Source organism: Dicentrarchus labrax, unplaced genomic scaffold (assembly GCF_905237075.1).
Source record: "Dicentrarchus labrax unplaced genomic scaffold, dlabrax2021, whole genome shotgun sequence".
NCBI lineage: Eukaryota > Metazoa > Chordata > Actinopteri > Moronidae > Dicentrarchus > Dicentrarchus labrax.
Genome location: NW_026136702.1, coordinates 12,339,099 through 12,354,962, shown reverse-complemented (window position 1 = coordinate 12,354,962; position 15,864 = coordinate 12,339,099). Strand labels below are relative to the sequence as shown.

General features: G+C 41.1%; 1 protein-coding gene across 1 annotated transcript in view; it reads left to right on the top strand.

Moving 5' to 3' along the window:
- The window catches only part of lrmda (leucine rich melanocyte differentiation associated), a 199,071-nt gene that overhangs the window by 128,847 nt on the left and 54,360 nt on the right, over positions 1-15,864 (top strand). The window contains exons 3-5 of the mRNA XM_051376457.1: positions 2,567-2,693; positions 4,109-4,248; positions 7,269-7,395. Of these exons, the coding sequence (XP_051232417.1) occupies positions 2,567-2,693; positions 4,109-4,248; positions 7,269-7,395 (394 nt within the window). The remainder of the gene's footprint in view (positions 1-2,566; positions 2,694-4,108; positions 4,249-7,268; positions 7,396-15,864) is intronic.

The window sequence follows — 15,864 nt, the reverse complement described above, 5'->3', positions numbered from 1 at the left end:
CGTTGGGACTCAAGTCAATTATGCTCATTAGTTTTGTTAAAAGGGAAAGCTGCTCTTTTGGGGTTTTTTCATAAGTGAAGTACTTTTACTGCAGTGCTTAAACTTTGTTAGTTTTCCAAGCCGCACATTAAAACAAGAAAGCTTATAAAAAGTAATGAAACCAGCTATGGAAATCTGCAGAGGGAGCACAGAAAGCTGGAGAGTATTAGAAGTTCAATCCCTGCACTGTAGTTAATGCTGGATGGGACTCAGTGGCTCTCCCCTGGCTGTGAATTTAACTGATTAAATCAGCCAGTGCACGCAGCAGTGGTGACATGAAAACAACAATTAATAAGGCTCCCTCCTGTGCCACAAGGCTCCCTTTAACCGAGCAGCTAATAACATAACCCACAGGACTGCAGCCCATCATACACACACATACACATGCACACTTACAGGTGGCAATAGTTAGTTAGCAACCTCTGTTCACAGAAAATGCAATAATGTGCATAGTACACAACTGTGCCTAACTACACATTGAAGATTATACTTGCTGATTAATTGCATGTTGTACCAAATTCCCTGTCGATACAAACACAACAACTGTGCTGAACAATATACGTTTTATTTTCTAATTGCTAGTTTGAGCCAACAGACCAGTCTACCTTTCTTCTACTTAGAGAGTTTTGTCATACAACCAAGACAGACACATTTTTTTCATAATTTTAGCTAGATTGTTTTTCTTTTTAAATCCAAGACAAACAAGAGTAAATTGCAAAAATGTGTCAGTATTTATATCTGAAATGTATGCCAGCTCTATAGATTAAGTGAACTAGTTTAATGGGCTTTTTTTTTTCTTTCATAAATGAGTAGCCTCATGGGGAACAACAAGCAAACAGAGCAGGATTTCATAAAACTGGCACATCTCTCCATTCATCCATCTTGCCAATGCATTAATCAGACCTGATAAGAGGTTGTCAGCTAGCGGCTTTGCCAGCACACTGGCTAGGTGCTGTCAGCTGTTGTTGTGGGTATCAAGTGTGTGTGTGTTTGCAAAATGTTGATGTCTTTTGAAATGAGCCGGCTCAGTCCGCCCGCCTCACTCACAAGTCCACAATGAGTTGCTGATTTGTCGTTTTGCAACCCGAGAAGATGGTTGCAACATTTTGCTTTGTTGTTCAAAGTTGCTGCCAGAATGTCCACTCCGTCTACGTATGTGTGTTTAAGTAGACGCCAAGCTGAGTGGTCAGAAAAGTTCACAAAGACAGCAGATAGAGCAAGATAACTACACACACCACATTATATTGCAAATACTCATTTTTTTTCTTATTAATTGGTCAATATGCAGCTCCTGTTCGATAATGAATGTGACTGTTACGCCATGCCCCCACACTGCTTACTACTCCTTGCCTCCTATATGCAGATTGTCATGATAAAGGTGTTATATTTACATTACTCTAAGCTGGTGTGTATTATGGCAGCTATTAACATTAGGCAGATCCAGAGAAGAGCAATAGTTCACGCTGCAGCTGTTTAGACCTCACTGTACCTTGAGTTTGTCATGTTGCAATGTGACACCGTTCACTGGAATTTATATTTACCTAACCTAATGTCAAGGTGATCCGTCTGCTTTTAAATCCAAAAAACATAGTGTACTATACTTGAAAACTTGAGCTCGTAATTGGTATAGTCAGATATATTTATGAATTTAAAATACTGCACAAAATGAAAAAAACCTGTTGTGTGAACTGTGAGAAACCGATCTTGAGAAGTATACTGTCTGCGTCAAGTTCTGGCAGATTTAAATGTCAATGAACTCACCCAGGACGTTTTAACATGGCATGTTGACAGTGTGAAGGATTAGACAACACACACATTGCCTTTGTGCACCCTCCATGACTTGAACTTTGCAGGGCCCTAGCATTACTCTTAACACCGCCCTCCATCATTTTTATGCCTGTGTGAATGTGCATGTGTGCGAGAGGGAAAGAGTTGAGATGACCCTTCACCTCTCCTTGCAATGCGTCATAAAAAGGAGCGGAAAGGCAGAATTCCTCCTTTAAAAAAAAAAAAAAAACGTCCTTTGATGTTAAAATCCCAACACTAACCCCTATCATGGCACAGTTGCAAAAAAGTTCCCCTTTCATTCCATCTGTGATTGCGAGTGTATTCCGGTTCCTCTGTGAAAATGATGGATGACAAGTTAAATTTGTGTCTGGGGAGTGAAGGTGAACTGTGACAGAGTGATTTGTCTTGGGAATGGAGGGTTAGGGTCAGGCGAAACTGGGCGCCTCAAGGCACAAGACATTGACAAATTCATCCTGCCCGCCGCATTTCTGAAGCCTTTTGTTTTGAATCCTGGCTACTCACAAGTGACCCCCATCCCTCATCCTGCCAGCCGCTGAAGGATGCCTCACCATGCCAGGGGAGCTCAGCACCACTAATTCTTGTCATTCACTTCCCTGACAGGCCCAGACCCATACTCTCCCGGTGTATGAAAGAGGGAGGCTGAAATATTTATTTCTGCACAATAACGGCTGACCAGATTTAGAGCCATAACAGTTTTCCTGTTGCCTTATCATTGCAGGTCACTGGCAGGCCTCAAAATGTTCACTGAGCTGGAAGAGCTGGTCGCTGACAACAATCTGCTTGGAAATGACCTCCGGTTGCCCAGGTTACCCAAACTCCACACCCTAACGCTCAATAAGAACCAAATATCCTTTGAAACTAATCCCAGTCCCTTTCTTATTTTTGATTTGCAGTCTTCTGTGCGGACATAAATTACAGCCATCAGTATCAGAATCAAGAGTTTATTTATTTTACATTATGTGAATACAACCTGCCATTTTCTTAAAGAACCAGTTTTCAATGCCATGGTTTTGCAAGGAGCACTGTGTGTTGCAAAAGAGAGTAAAAGAATTTGGCTGTCACGGAGCTCCACACAGGACTAGTTTTTGAACCACAGGGACCTCTAGTGGAATCAGATTTTAGAGTCAACATAACAGATGTGTATTTTTTATTTTCAAAGAGAATAAAAGGTGTTGGATTAAAAATGCATCACAAGAATGAGACATAATCTAGTGTAATACATTTGCTGTTTGGTAATATCAATTATTTTTAGTAATTGGTAAAATGGTTAAAATCAGGATTTTTCATATTTGCATGAGCTGAATTGTGCTTTATTACTCTGCTTTACCTCTCTGAAATAAACTGACTCAGTTATTTAATTTGTCACTTAACACACTAGAACATGCTCACATTTTGGCTCATTGATTATAACGGCTCTGTGTGCTCTACCACCCAAAGTAAACACATTAAAGCCAGAGCTCTGCACAGCCACCCTAAATTCAAGACATAGACACATTGCGAGGCTGTTTATGATCAGTCAAAAATGTGTGAACTTCCCCTCAAGCTTCAGAACAGGTTTAGCAATGTGTCCTGTTTTCCTCTGGTTATGCAGATCCTACTGGGTAACGATGCTCACTCTCTCTCACACATTCACACACACACACACACACACACACACACACTTCCAGAGTCAACATTAAAACTGGGACTCCTTGAAGTGTGCGTCTGGGACTGTGTGCTGAGTTTGGTTGTGAAGTGGTCGGCACATGCTAATAGGCCAATTATGTACATCCTGTCGTGGCACAGTGCCATTTTAAAGCTCGAGCACTGCATTAGTGCAGTTGTATTTTGACACTTTGGGGCTCAATTTTCCAAGTGAATGTATTAGTGATGAATGTGCCTGCTTTAGGGGCTGTTTGTTTTTTCCACGTTTCTCAAAAGTTTTCCACTGCACGGCTCTGGGAAGCACGGACTGTTTGAACCACAGGGCATCCATCATTTTGTCACTGTTCTGCACCCGGCCACCTAGGAAATGAAAGAAATCGAGAGAAAGGGAGAGAGAGCAGCAGCCAAATTGTGTCACTACTATATGCCAAAGCCTGCACCTTAAATTGCCCCTCTGTCTGCCCAGTCTCACAAAGCCAGTGACTAGCCCCTTTGAGCACCTCGGTAAATTTGACAGTGACGTGTTTTAGCGCAGACAGGCCCGGGAGGGGCTGTGCGGGTAGTAAATGCTAATGTAATTAACAACGCTAGGTCCTTGACATCCGCCCTTTGACACCTGACTGATATCGAGGCCCTGCTGGAACACTTGGCTGATGTGACCCCGTCACTGGAGTACCTAAGCCTGCTGGGAAATGAGGCCTGCCCCAACCAGCTGGTCAGCCCGGATAAGGATGAGGACGACTACCAGAGATACAGGTCTGTTACTACATGGATATAGATGTACTGTGATGTAGAAAGAAAGATAGATAGATAGATAGATAGATAGATAGATAGATAGATAGATAGATAGATAGATAGATAGATAGATAGATAGATAGATAGATAGATAGATAGATAGATAGATAGACAATGTTCTGTGTGTGTGTGTTTATACTTTCAATCAGATACTGTTTTGATACTGAACTATTCAGAGTGAGCTTTTTGTAAGTAATGGATTTAGAGATGTTCCCTTTTTTTAACATCCAGCCCCCCCTACATTTCACAAGCAGACTGTGGATTCAACCACATCACTCTAAAAGCTTTGTCAACTGGCCCCTCTACACTCCAGTTTGCAAAATGGATTTCATGTGTGACTAGTCACCACCACAAATGAGTGTTTACTACCCTGCCTTACCAGAGCAGATGATGCATTAAACATCAAGCTAGGCCTGAAGCCATGCAATATGACCACCATTTGTCAGGGTCCTTTACATGAAATGCGATAAAAGGCGAAAAGCATACTCTCCTTTGTCTGTTTTAGCCCTAAGTGCTTGTTTCTGACTCCGTGTTGCTTATTAATCATTTACCACCCATGCCTTTCTTGAATAATCTTTCTTCTCTCTTTTTTGTCTCCCTTTCTCCCCCCTTCTCTCTCTCTCTCTCTCTCTCTCTCTCTCTCTCTCTCTCCCTTTTGCTCCCCTTCTCCCCCTTTCCCCCCTCTCCTTGCATGCTTTATCTTACTGGTGAGGAAAGCTGTTCTGTTTTGACTGACAACGTCTAGGGTCCTGTAATGTAATATTCATAATGTGTCACATAGTAAAACATCAATTTGAGCGTGATGCAGATTTCATGTCTGACAAGGTTAGGCTGTATGCAGGTCGTGACAGCACTGGCCTTGGGCAATAAATACCCAGCCCAATGCCTCGGGAGCTCTTGGTCTCTCAAGTGAAATACCCTGGTGCGTTGCATTGTTGCCCCAATTAGTGCAATGACATAGAAACATAGTATTCATTCACACAGTATTGTGTAGGCTGCAGGGAGGTTAAATGTTGTCCTGTTCTTAGCTGACCATGCGTATGCTCTGTGGCCATTTGTAGTACTACAATAACACAAGGGTTTAAAGCTGTAATATTATATGGTTACTGGTAATGCAGCATTGTGCTTATAGGACACTGTCTCCTCAGAAAACTGTCAGTTTGAGAAACCCAGAAATATTGTGACAAAAGATGTTACGCAACCTTTTCTCTCGACTTCTGCGGTGTATAAAGATTAACATATCTTTATTATGTGACATTTAACCTCTTATCTTGAGGATCCTATCTCCTTTTGTGGTAGATCAAAGAGCTTGTGCCTGAGGTGCCTCAACCAGCAGCTGTACTTTGTGTTCACTCAATCATTTTTCTAAATTCCATAAAGGCAGCTGCATAATAATTACCCACAATGTTAATTTTTAAAGATTGTTATGTCATCTTCAATAGAAGTAATACTAAGTATAAGGATTATTTTGTAACACTCGCTTTAACAAGGCCTTATATCTTCCTAGAAAGGAACTGATATGTAACTGTAATGTCTTAGGAAGGTTCCTGGAAAAGATTATTTCATTTGGTACTAATTTCAAGGAAAATGGAAAGGGTGTTCAATTGATTAACTTTCAAGTAATTCCAGTTTACTATCAGTGTAACCTTCTTTTATTAGAATAAGTGTGGAGCAAGTCAGAATTTACAGTTTAATAAAAATGGAGAATAAAGTTTACACAAATGAAATGCTATGACTGCTATATAATATCCTGTTTGTTTCATAAAATTTAAAATAAACGTAAAACATATTGTTGTCAGCACGTTTGGTATTGCTAAAAAAAACTGTATGACTTGTTTTCAGTCATCTCTCCTCCCCTGTACCCTCCCTCTTTGGTTGGGTTGAATCATTAATATCCCTACTGGCTGACAAAGCCTTGTCATCTGCTCTGACCCTGTGATGGTAGGTTACCTATGGAGAATGACCTCTCTGCATGTCCCCCAAGGGCATCTTCACATTTCATCATGGAAATACCGTGAACAAAGTCCTTTTACAGGAAGGAACACAAAGGATGGGATTGGGGCCTCTTGAGTTTGAGTGCTGGTGCTCTCATCAGGGAAGGAGTTCTTATTATGGGTTAGGAGCAGGTCATTTTACCTTATAATAATGTCCCAACAAGAAGGCATTTAGTGCCATGTGATATATTTAGTGTTTAAATCATTTGTTTTCTTTTTGCCGTCAAGCACTCTTCCTGTTTTATGTTTTTTTCAAAATATATCAGATGTTTTTCATCTTCTATTTTCTGTTCCATGTCAGTCTAAATGTGATCCCTGCATCCCCTCCTTATAATCCCCAGGTGTTGAAAACTTGACATGGGCTTTGCCATCTCCCCTCATCGCCATCGCCATCATCAATTTGTCACGGCTCTTTGCGCACAGGTCTTGTCTGTGCCCATATCCCCCGTCCTTTCTCACCCTCCACTTAGGTGCTGCATGCATGTCCTTTTTGGCTACCAGCTCAGCTCTGACATACTGGTTCCTCTATCCCTGCCTGCCTGTGAAAGGATCTGTTGTCATCTATGTATTCCAACCATTATCTTTTGACGTTTCTCTCCCTCCCAATGAAAGACAGAGTGTGTCTGAAAGCTTAGAGAAATATCTGTGATGCTGCCAGAATGACAGCTCTGGCAGGCGGGTTGTATCTCCTTTCGTGCTATTTATATGTCGTACTTATTCTTATCAGCTTTGAAGGTTATTACATACAAGAAAATATCACCATTAAATCTGCATCACCATTAAATCTCAGTAAACACGGCTTCTTTTCAAGTTTAGTTGATGCGTGCATTTACATATTAAAAAGTGTGTCATTTTGATTAGTGTATCGTTGTTTACACATTTCCTCAGATTCTCTGTTTGTCTCTTTGTCAAGAACAGGCCTACAAGGAGACCTTTAAAGGCAGTACAGTACAGTATAGTTTAAACTGAATTGTTGTTTTCTTACAGGTACTTTGTTCTGCACAAGTTGCCCCAGCTGAAGTTTCTGGACACCAGGAAAGTAACCAAAAAAGAAGTGATGGAGGCACAGGCAAGAGGAGCATTCATGAAAGTGGTCAAACCCAAGTCGGAAGCTGTAAGTTAAGCTCTGTCTTTGGTTTATTTTTTTTTTTTTTTTTTTTTTTTTTTTTTTACACTGTTTTAAGTAGTAGTCCCTCTGAAGTCTCGAGTGGATTTGTCACATTCATTCCTTTCTTCCCTTTTCTATTCTTTTCCTTTATCCTTCCTTTCTTCCTGTGCATGCTTGACTGTCAGTCTCCTTTTACAGAGGTCCCTAGTTCTGTGGCCCTTTTGAAAAGAGTCTCTCTTTACTGTCGCCTCAAGTGTGCATGTGTGTGTTGTATGTGAGTGTGTGTGTGTAAATGTGTGTGACCACGGCCTGACCTGATTCCGTATGCATGAGCCCAGATCAAAGACGACGGGCGGCTGTCCGGTCACGGTTGTGTTGCCAAGTGTGACATGGCTGGCGATTGGAGTGACAGCTCACGTACATGCCGCTCACAATCGCTTAATTATCCCGAGCCCATGCACTTATTCCTCCCTCTCTTGTTTTGGGCCACACAGACTAATTAGAGTTCGGGGGGTTCACAGATATACCCACTTCACCCCTTTGCTCCCTTCTTCTACTCCTTTGATAATGCAATATAAATGAACGGCTTTTGCCTAGATTTGATTTCATGTAATTGTAAGGTCATGAAATATTTACTGTTCGGATCAGCTAAGCTTTGTCGTTTCAAGGTCTCTGGGGCTCTGACAGTGAGCCTGGGAAGTAAAAATGGATCCAGAGTAGCAGTAGCAAAGGCATCCAATGACAAATCAGAAGCATGTGAGTCGATGTCGGGTTTAAAAGTGCACGAGGAAAACAAAATATTTATTGTTTCAGGCGATCAACTAAGATAGTGTACTCTTTTAGTGTCAGTTCATGCTATGCTTTGTTCTTGATTCTTCATGCAAGTGGCAAGCAAGAAAGCAAAACATTGAAATAATTTAACCTCACTCTGGCATGTTTGGTAGATCGAGAAAAGTGGAATGAAAACACTGTTCATCCACTTTATATAAAAAGAAACTAAGGACCTCTACTATGCTTTTTGGCAGAGTAAAGTCACTTTATAAGATATTATTTACATAGCTTGTCAGTAAAAAAGAAATGTTTGCCTTTGTCGCCACAGCCCTAGATGAAAGGAGAGATAATCACTGATTCTATCTGACATGATGTGTGTGTTTTTGTGTCTTTGTGTCTTTGAACCTGCTGTATATGATTATTTATTCCCTATGCAAAGTAAAAGGTTACAGCTTTGATGAGAATGCGTCTACCCCCCATTGCACACAGTATTTTGTGCACCTGAACATACTTCTGCTGTCCTATCCTCAGTTCCTTATTAGCAGTGTTTGACTGAGTCTACACAATGAAGAGATTATTTTTGCCTGGACATCTCGAATATCTGGGCCCTGGGATGTCACAGCAGCATTTCCACAACATTTGTTTTGAGTTAGATGAGATGTGATGTGTCAGCTACCACAGACTTGATGAGCCCTGAGTACCTCCCGGCTCTAATTGTCCACATCATCAGAGTGATTGTAAGCTGACCAATAGTGCGGGCCACCAATTAATGAAACTTCTGCAACAGAACAGGAAAGCGAGGAGAGATGATGGCATAATTAGATATTTATGTTTGCTTTTATGTCTGGTACAGCAGGGTGTTGCTCATAACAGTAGCTCGTGGTACAGTGTCTGCCATTTGCTTCATTACAAAGGATGGTAATTAGCTGTCTCGCTGTCGCTTATGCTACCATTTGAGTCTCAATTAGCGCAAGTATTGGAGAGAAATAATACAGGACCACAGACATGATTTTAAAAAGGTTTATTTATGAAATAATTTATTTTTGGGTGTGTCTTTTAAAGTTTTTTGCTCTGCATACAGTTTATTTTCCTCTCAGACCTCATTTGACAATACTCCTTCCTTCTGTTTACAGTAGATAAATTGAAACCATAGAAACAGCAGCAACTGCTACAGGGTTACAGTGATACATGCCTATTCATGACAGCATAAATCTGAAGAAAGAGCCCTTCTCTATCAGATCATTCCCATTGCATGATGTACGTATTGGAATAGTTAATGGACTCGCTATGAAAAAGACAGTGCTGAACTTTCAAGACCTCTCTTGAGTCATATCGGAGTGGATTGTGACCACAGTTTTAACTCCTTTTCAATCATGCCATTATGGCATGGCCCAGAGCGACGCCACATGGTTCTGATAAAGCAGTTATGGTCTTTAGCACAATCTGAACACCATAACTTTTCATACATTCCCAATGTTTTCCATGTTGCCTAAATCACAACCAGACAGTCAATAGCCGGTTGTTTGTAGGAAAAAGCACATACACACATATAGATACACACCCAAAAGCCTGTAATGAGATTTTCAAGTATAGAATTATCAAAAGGTTGTAGCCTTTAGGAAAGTGTATATCTTCAGGTCACAGAGTCAAACCTTCACTGCAGAGACATTGTGACAAAGAAGAAAACAAAGAAATGTGCTCAAATAAGATACCCATGTCCATACACTGAGGATAATTTCATCGCTTCTTTAATTGTTATTGTGTGTCTTCATGCATTAGTGGGCATGACACCATAATTGGGTGATGATAAGCTGTCTCTGACTTGTCTATATGTTTGGATGTTTGCTTCAAACTCAGACAGGGGTAATTTTCTCTTTTGGGTTTTTGCTATATTGCATTTCTGAGTGGAAAGGACAAGTAGTGGGACAGAAACAGATGCAAAATGACAAAGACAAGAGCGAGAGAGAAAAAACATATATAAATACCTGAAGTAAACAAAAAAAAAACAGCGGGTACGATTGAAGTGTTTTCCCAAAACCACAACACTAAGCAGAGTCAGAGTGGAAAAGCCTTGAGCTGTATTTTGAGAAATTGGGCGTGTTGGAATGCTATAATGTGATAATTCTCTTTGAGGACTTAGAGGTCATGGAATGAAATGGCGTTAAACCACGTAGAGCCATTTGGACTGTGTTGGGCTGCTTTCGGAAAATACATGTGGTACTTTTTGGCTCGGTTCCTCTACCTCCTTCCACTCTGCCACGGAGCACACATTATGCTGTCGAACCCTTGGGTTAAACTGGCCATGTCTATCAAAACACTGTGACAGCACATTCTGTTTTCAGATCCCAAGCGCTGCTAAAAAAAGTGCGTAGCAAATTTAACTAGTAGAATAACATTTACTCCTTGCCACATGTTTAAGAGTGTTTCACAGTGAATGAAGTAACTCCATGGTCCCCCTCACTAAGCACAGCTTGGTAGCTACGTCAGTGGGTATAAATGTTCCTCAGATGTCACTTAGATTTTGCCTCGACCAAGTATTTGACTTGATTTTCTAGCATGAACACAAGTTTTTTTCCCACATCCTCCTGCATATAATGTAAAGCAGACTGCATTGCAGGGTGGCTTAAGCCAGCTCCCAGGTCCCATGAGTCTCTGCACACAGGGTAACGGTTCTTCAAGGGAATTGACAGTGACAGAGCCAGGAAAGTCCTCAAGTGGATCTTTTCAGTTCTGTTTTTTCTTCCCCAGACACTAACCTGTTTTACTCTGCAGTAGACAGCGGTTCATTTTAAGTTTGCACTGAAGGCAGCAGTCCAAATCTAAGATAGACTCCATGGTTTTAGACCCATGATTGTGCATTATGTGATGAATGATTGTGGCTTTTTTTTGCAATGCAATGCTGGAAATAGAGGAGGCATTTTGCTATAGGTTGGTTGTTTTGCTTCCTTTTCAAGTCTAAAATGTACCCTGTAAAGTATGTTGCCACGTTCATCTCTGTGCTTGAGAGTTAAGAGTTCCCCGAAGCTCTCAGACATAACAAACAGCATGCAATATAGCGCTTTGTGAATGTGCCTTCAGTGGGTTTGCTGAATCATTTTACTGAACAAATATGTCCTCAGAGAAAACTCAAAGAATATGGTTCTCAACAGGGGAAGGAAATGTAACCCAACAGATTGCTGTGGAAGCACGTTTGTTACCACTCTCCGCTCTCTGCTAGATTCTGCATTTGCACCAGCCATTATACATACAGAACCCTGATTTGTCACCTTTCTTTCATGACACATTCTTGAATCAATACGTATACAGTAGGTTGAATAAGGACAACCCTGCGGGTTGAGTAGGAGCTGTTTGCTAAATGTAACCATACTTAGTGCCTGTCTGCTTTATGTTCAGACAAATAAACTCACTGACATATTGTGATCTGCTTGCTTTCAAATTATGTTCTTTCTCCCATCTTACATAATGTCTTGTTATCTGTTAATTGTATCACTTGAGACACTGCTGTTCTCCATCTTTTAATGACAACATATTCAAAATGTTAAAACAGCTGTTTATAATTGTTTGGAAGTGTTTAGTTTGTATGATAGACGAAATACACTGCATGTTTGTTTAAGATATTTCCAGGGAGCCACATGTTCATTCTCTCAGGTATGTGTATTTGTCTGTCAGTATCCGTGAGTGGTGTATGCCTCCATGTGTCTATTTCATTGTAACTGGTTTTTGACTGCTGAAGTATAGGCCTGTCCAGTGTTTGGACCAGTGCGACAGACCCAGTTCTGAGCACTCTGGCAGCTTAAGCTGAGAGGTCATGCAGGGGTTAGAAGCCGGGAAAACAACAGCAATTAGAGGGAGTGACTCACACTGTCCACATAAATCATCCAGGCACTGTATATCATAAACACACTGTAAAACTTTAAAGCACAATTAATTGTAAGTAATAGTGCCAAGATTGATTTATTGCCTCTTTCAAAGCCTGGAGACATGGGGTGCGTGACCCGAGTGTCACATCACTCTCGCAAGCAAAAATGATAGATGTATTATTCATTTTTGGCTAAACGCAGAGCATAAAAACAAACATGTGTTTTTGTAAGGGCTTTTATGAGACACTGAAGTGGCCGAGTTGCATTAACTGATTTTCCTTTCCTTCTGCTGGCATCCAGTACAGAGAAGGAACGCCTCTGTGGTGAAGCATTTGTTGTCTCGACGTCTCTTGTGTTTAGCGGTGGAGTTTGAGGCCTGTCAGAAAACAGGCCAAGGCTGGCCAGCAATAATGAGATGTCTCCCGCTCCCATTCTGATATAAAGTTTTCATAAACTTTGACAAATCATGCGATCGTTCACGTAACTCTTCTCTTTTTTTTATCTGTAAAATGTAAGTCTTTGTTAAGTTTTTATTAGTGTAATAATATTGAGTGCCTGGGATTGGCAAGCTACAAAGCTTTTGCTTTTTACACATGCTGTTCCAACTAGATACTTTATATGCCTTTGGGAAGGGCCAAGTTTTATAGTAATTTTGCTGTTTTCAAAGTTTCTTTTAGACACAGAAAACTACAGGGAAATAACACACTTCCACCTTCGAGTAACACTGAACACTTATCATATTTTAGATATATGCAAAGCAAATTCGGCACAGGCAGCCCTACATATCACAGTCATTATGTTCCTCTATAAAACTGAGTCTTCTTTCATTGCATGCCAAGGGATTGCGAAACTCCACAATCCCTGCACATGTACTGTATACCAATGACATGATAGCCACTAAGGCATCTCTACAATTACACTTCTTATCAAATGATGCTTTTAGCTATTACATAGTGCAGCGTCCCAGTGCGTTGGCCTATCAGCCCAATCAGAGCTAATCCTCCCTGTTGGTCTCTTTGGTGACAGGAAGATGCTGCTAGCCTAATGAGAGACAGCTGGCTTAGTGTTTTCTGTGCTCAAAAAAAAAAAAAATTCCATCTTTCTTTCTCACCCCCTACCCCACCGGGTGTTTCCGCAGAAATGTGCCAAACTTTAAATCTCTCAAAGAGATCAGTTATTTCTTTGCCTGTCTCTTTTAGTTGATGTTGACAGTAAACATTAATCACTATTTCAGCACTCGCATTTATAGTTTACTTTGATGTCTGATTGTCATGTGCACCCTCTCGAGGCAGCCTTGCTTTAATTCACAATCAGATTTTTATCAGATAATTCAAGTAAAGTTGTTGTTGTTTATGACATGCAGATGTTGCTAGCTATTAAAAAAGTTAATGAACGTTGGAGCTTAAAATCTGTGCTAGATGAGGTGAATACAGTCTATACAAAAGTGTCACTTTTGTTTATGATTCGCCATAAGTTTTTCTCCTTAACGATGCACACACAGGGTGGCACTGGACCTTTCGCTCTCTCGGTTTGCTGGATCGTTTGAGCTTTAATCCATCATACCAGTTATGTCTGTTCCTCAGTACAGTGTTAATAGAAATGGAGTCTTCTTTCAGCAGCGACTTTCATGAGCATGCAACAGAGGACGGAGCCAGAGCTGAAAGTCCCTCCACTGAAGTTTGTGCTTACACAGACCTTCTTTGTGGTTTTTAGAGCTTGTCAGACATGTCAAGCGCAGGCTAGAAAAAGTATATTGTTTCCAGCCACTTGGATTCCTTTCCCCCTGACATCTGCCACTCTGCCGAGATGATAAATTCTTGCCTCATTAAGCGTGGGTGTGGGATTACAGGCTGACAACACATTAATCACTGGGCTGGGTGGCAGCAGCCCCGCACCAGCTACAGGCATTGTTAACCAAACTTTTCTAATGTGTCACTCTCCTCCCTGACAGCCCATAATCAATCATCCTGATTGGCAGGGCTGATAGATTACACTATTTATGCTTTGTGTAATGAAAGCTAGCGTTTCCACCTACTGTCATTGTTGAGACGATGATAGGCCACACCGTCCAGCTGAATGGGAACACATACAAAAAGAGACAGAGAGAAAAGAAAGGGTAGGCAGACCTTGGCGCTGCATTGTGAACTTTAAAACAGACACTGTTGAGCTCCACGGTGGTGGTGGGGGGGTATTCTGCAAATCTGTATTGTTCCCCTTGCACAGTATAGCTTAAAGGCAGTCTTCACACCATCACTGAGCTATTGTCATCTTTGTCGCTATCAATGGCAGGCCATGCTCTCACAGGTAAAACTATGCTTTGTCTGCGGTGGGATTCAGTTTCCCCCGTGACCCTGTTGGTGAGGTGAGGTTTTGTTGTCAAAGCCTCTTTTCTGACAGAAAGAGAATGATTTACACATGTATAACAACAAAATGACAGGACACCATATACTGTATGTATGTACTTGTCAATGTGTAGAGGTCTCAGGATAATGGATTTCCCTGTTTCCTTACTAAGAGCTTTAGGACTATGCTACATCGCTTTACAACCCCCTTAGCAGTAATTTTTTGCACGGGAACATGTGGATGAAATGACACACTGCTGGTAGCCTTCAAACATAATAAGGTTATGTTTCTTTTTTGTTCATTTTCAGCCATACGTCTTTGTCTGGAATTAGAGATGTCCTCGGCACACCGAGAGAGGATATTGAATATGAGCTCTTGGTTGAGAGACTGCCAAGCATTTGGAGAAGAGAAAAGAGAAAAAAAACAGTCCATCATGTTTTTGACAGGCAGTAAATCTGAGACTTTTCTTATGAGACAGCGTGCTGTCAGGAAATTAGTTAACTAGACCATATTATGGAGAGCCAGGTAATTTACCCTCAGAGATGCAATCGCAAATAACTAGCAGGAGGCCGCATCCCTGACCTGACATTGCTTTGTGTATAATGCAAAATCTAGTGACATGCTCAATGGGTTCTGTCAGCTGCAGGATTGAATTCTCTGCCTACTGCGTCTCAGTTTGGAGCACGCTGGTCAATTATTTCTGAGGCTGTCAGTGCGTAGGGAGACACTGTTATTTAGTATGTGTTAACTTGGCATCATTAAGATACTCACCTGACAAAGAATAGCACACCTGAACGTTATTTATTTTGATTCCCCTGACAGGGGTAACCTTCAAACACGTTGACCTCTCCCTATTTTGCGTTTTGTGAAATCCCACTCGGTCCATTAGAAACGGGAGCTGTCGAGACAGTAGGGAATCAAATGACCGAGAGTCGTCTAATCTAACACGGTAATGCGCAAGAGAAGCATTTGTTTGGACAGATTGCTCTGATCACATGGTGGCAGTTCACTGTCTATCCACGCTTGCGGAGTAGACATTGCTGTCCACATACAGAAATATAATTTTATTATAGATCCGTGTTTTTTTTCCCCTTACAAGCACAGTACTGAACACTCAGAAATGGATGCAGCAGTTTTATGTTGTGTGTTCCTTTTAAGTGGTCCTCGAACAGAAACACATATATTTGTCTTCGCTTTGTGTAAACCAGATCCACTGCATGTACACATTGTGATCTAGCACTGGGATGTGAAAGGACTAGCTAATATGTATATAGATAGATAGATATAACAAGGATAGTTTGAGCTCAACAATCAGGACAGAACATAGCAGAATTATAATATTTTAACTTGACTAAGAGTCACAGTCAGGTTTAGATATAACCAGTTTAAAATTTGAACTCTGTGGGAAAATGAGAGTTACCGTTCTACATTGGCCCGCCACATCCTCCAACACCACCAGCCCTGGTGATGAATGGGAAACCTGATCGAGTAAAGCCTCAGC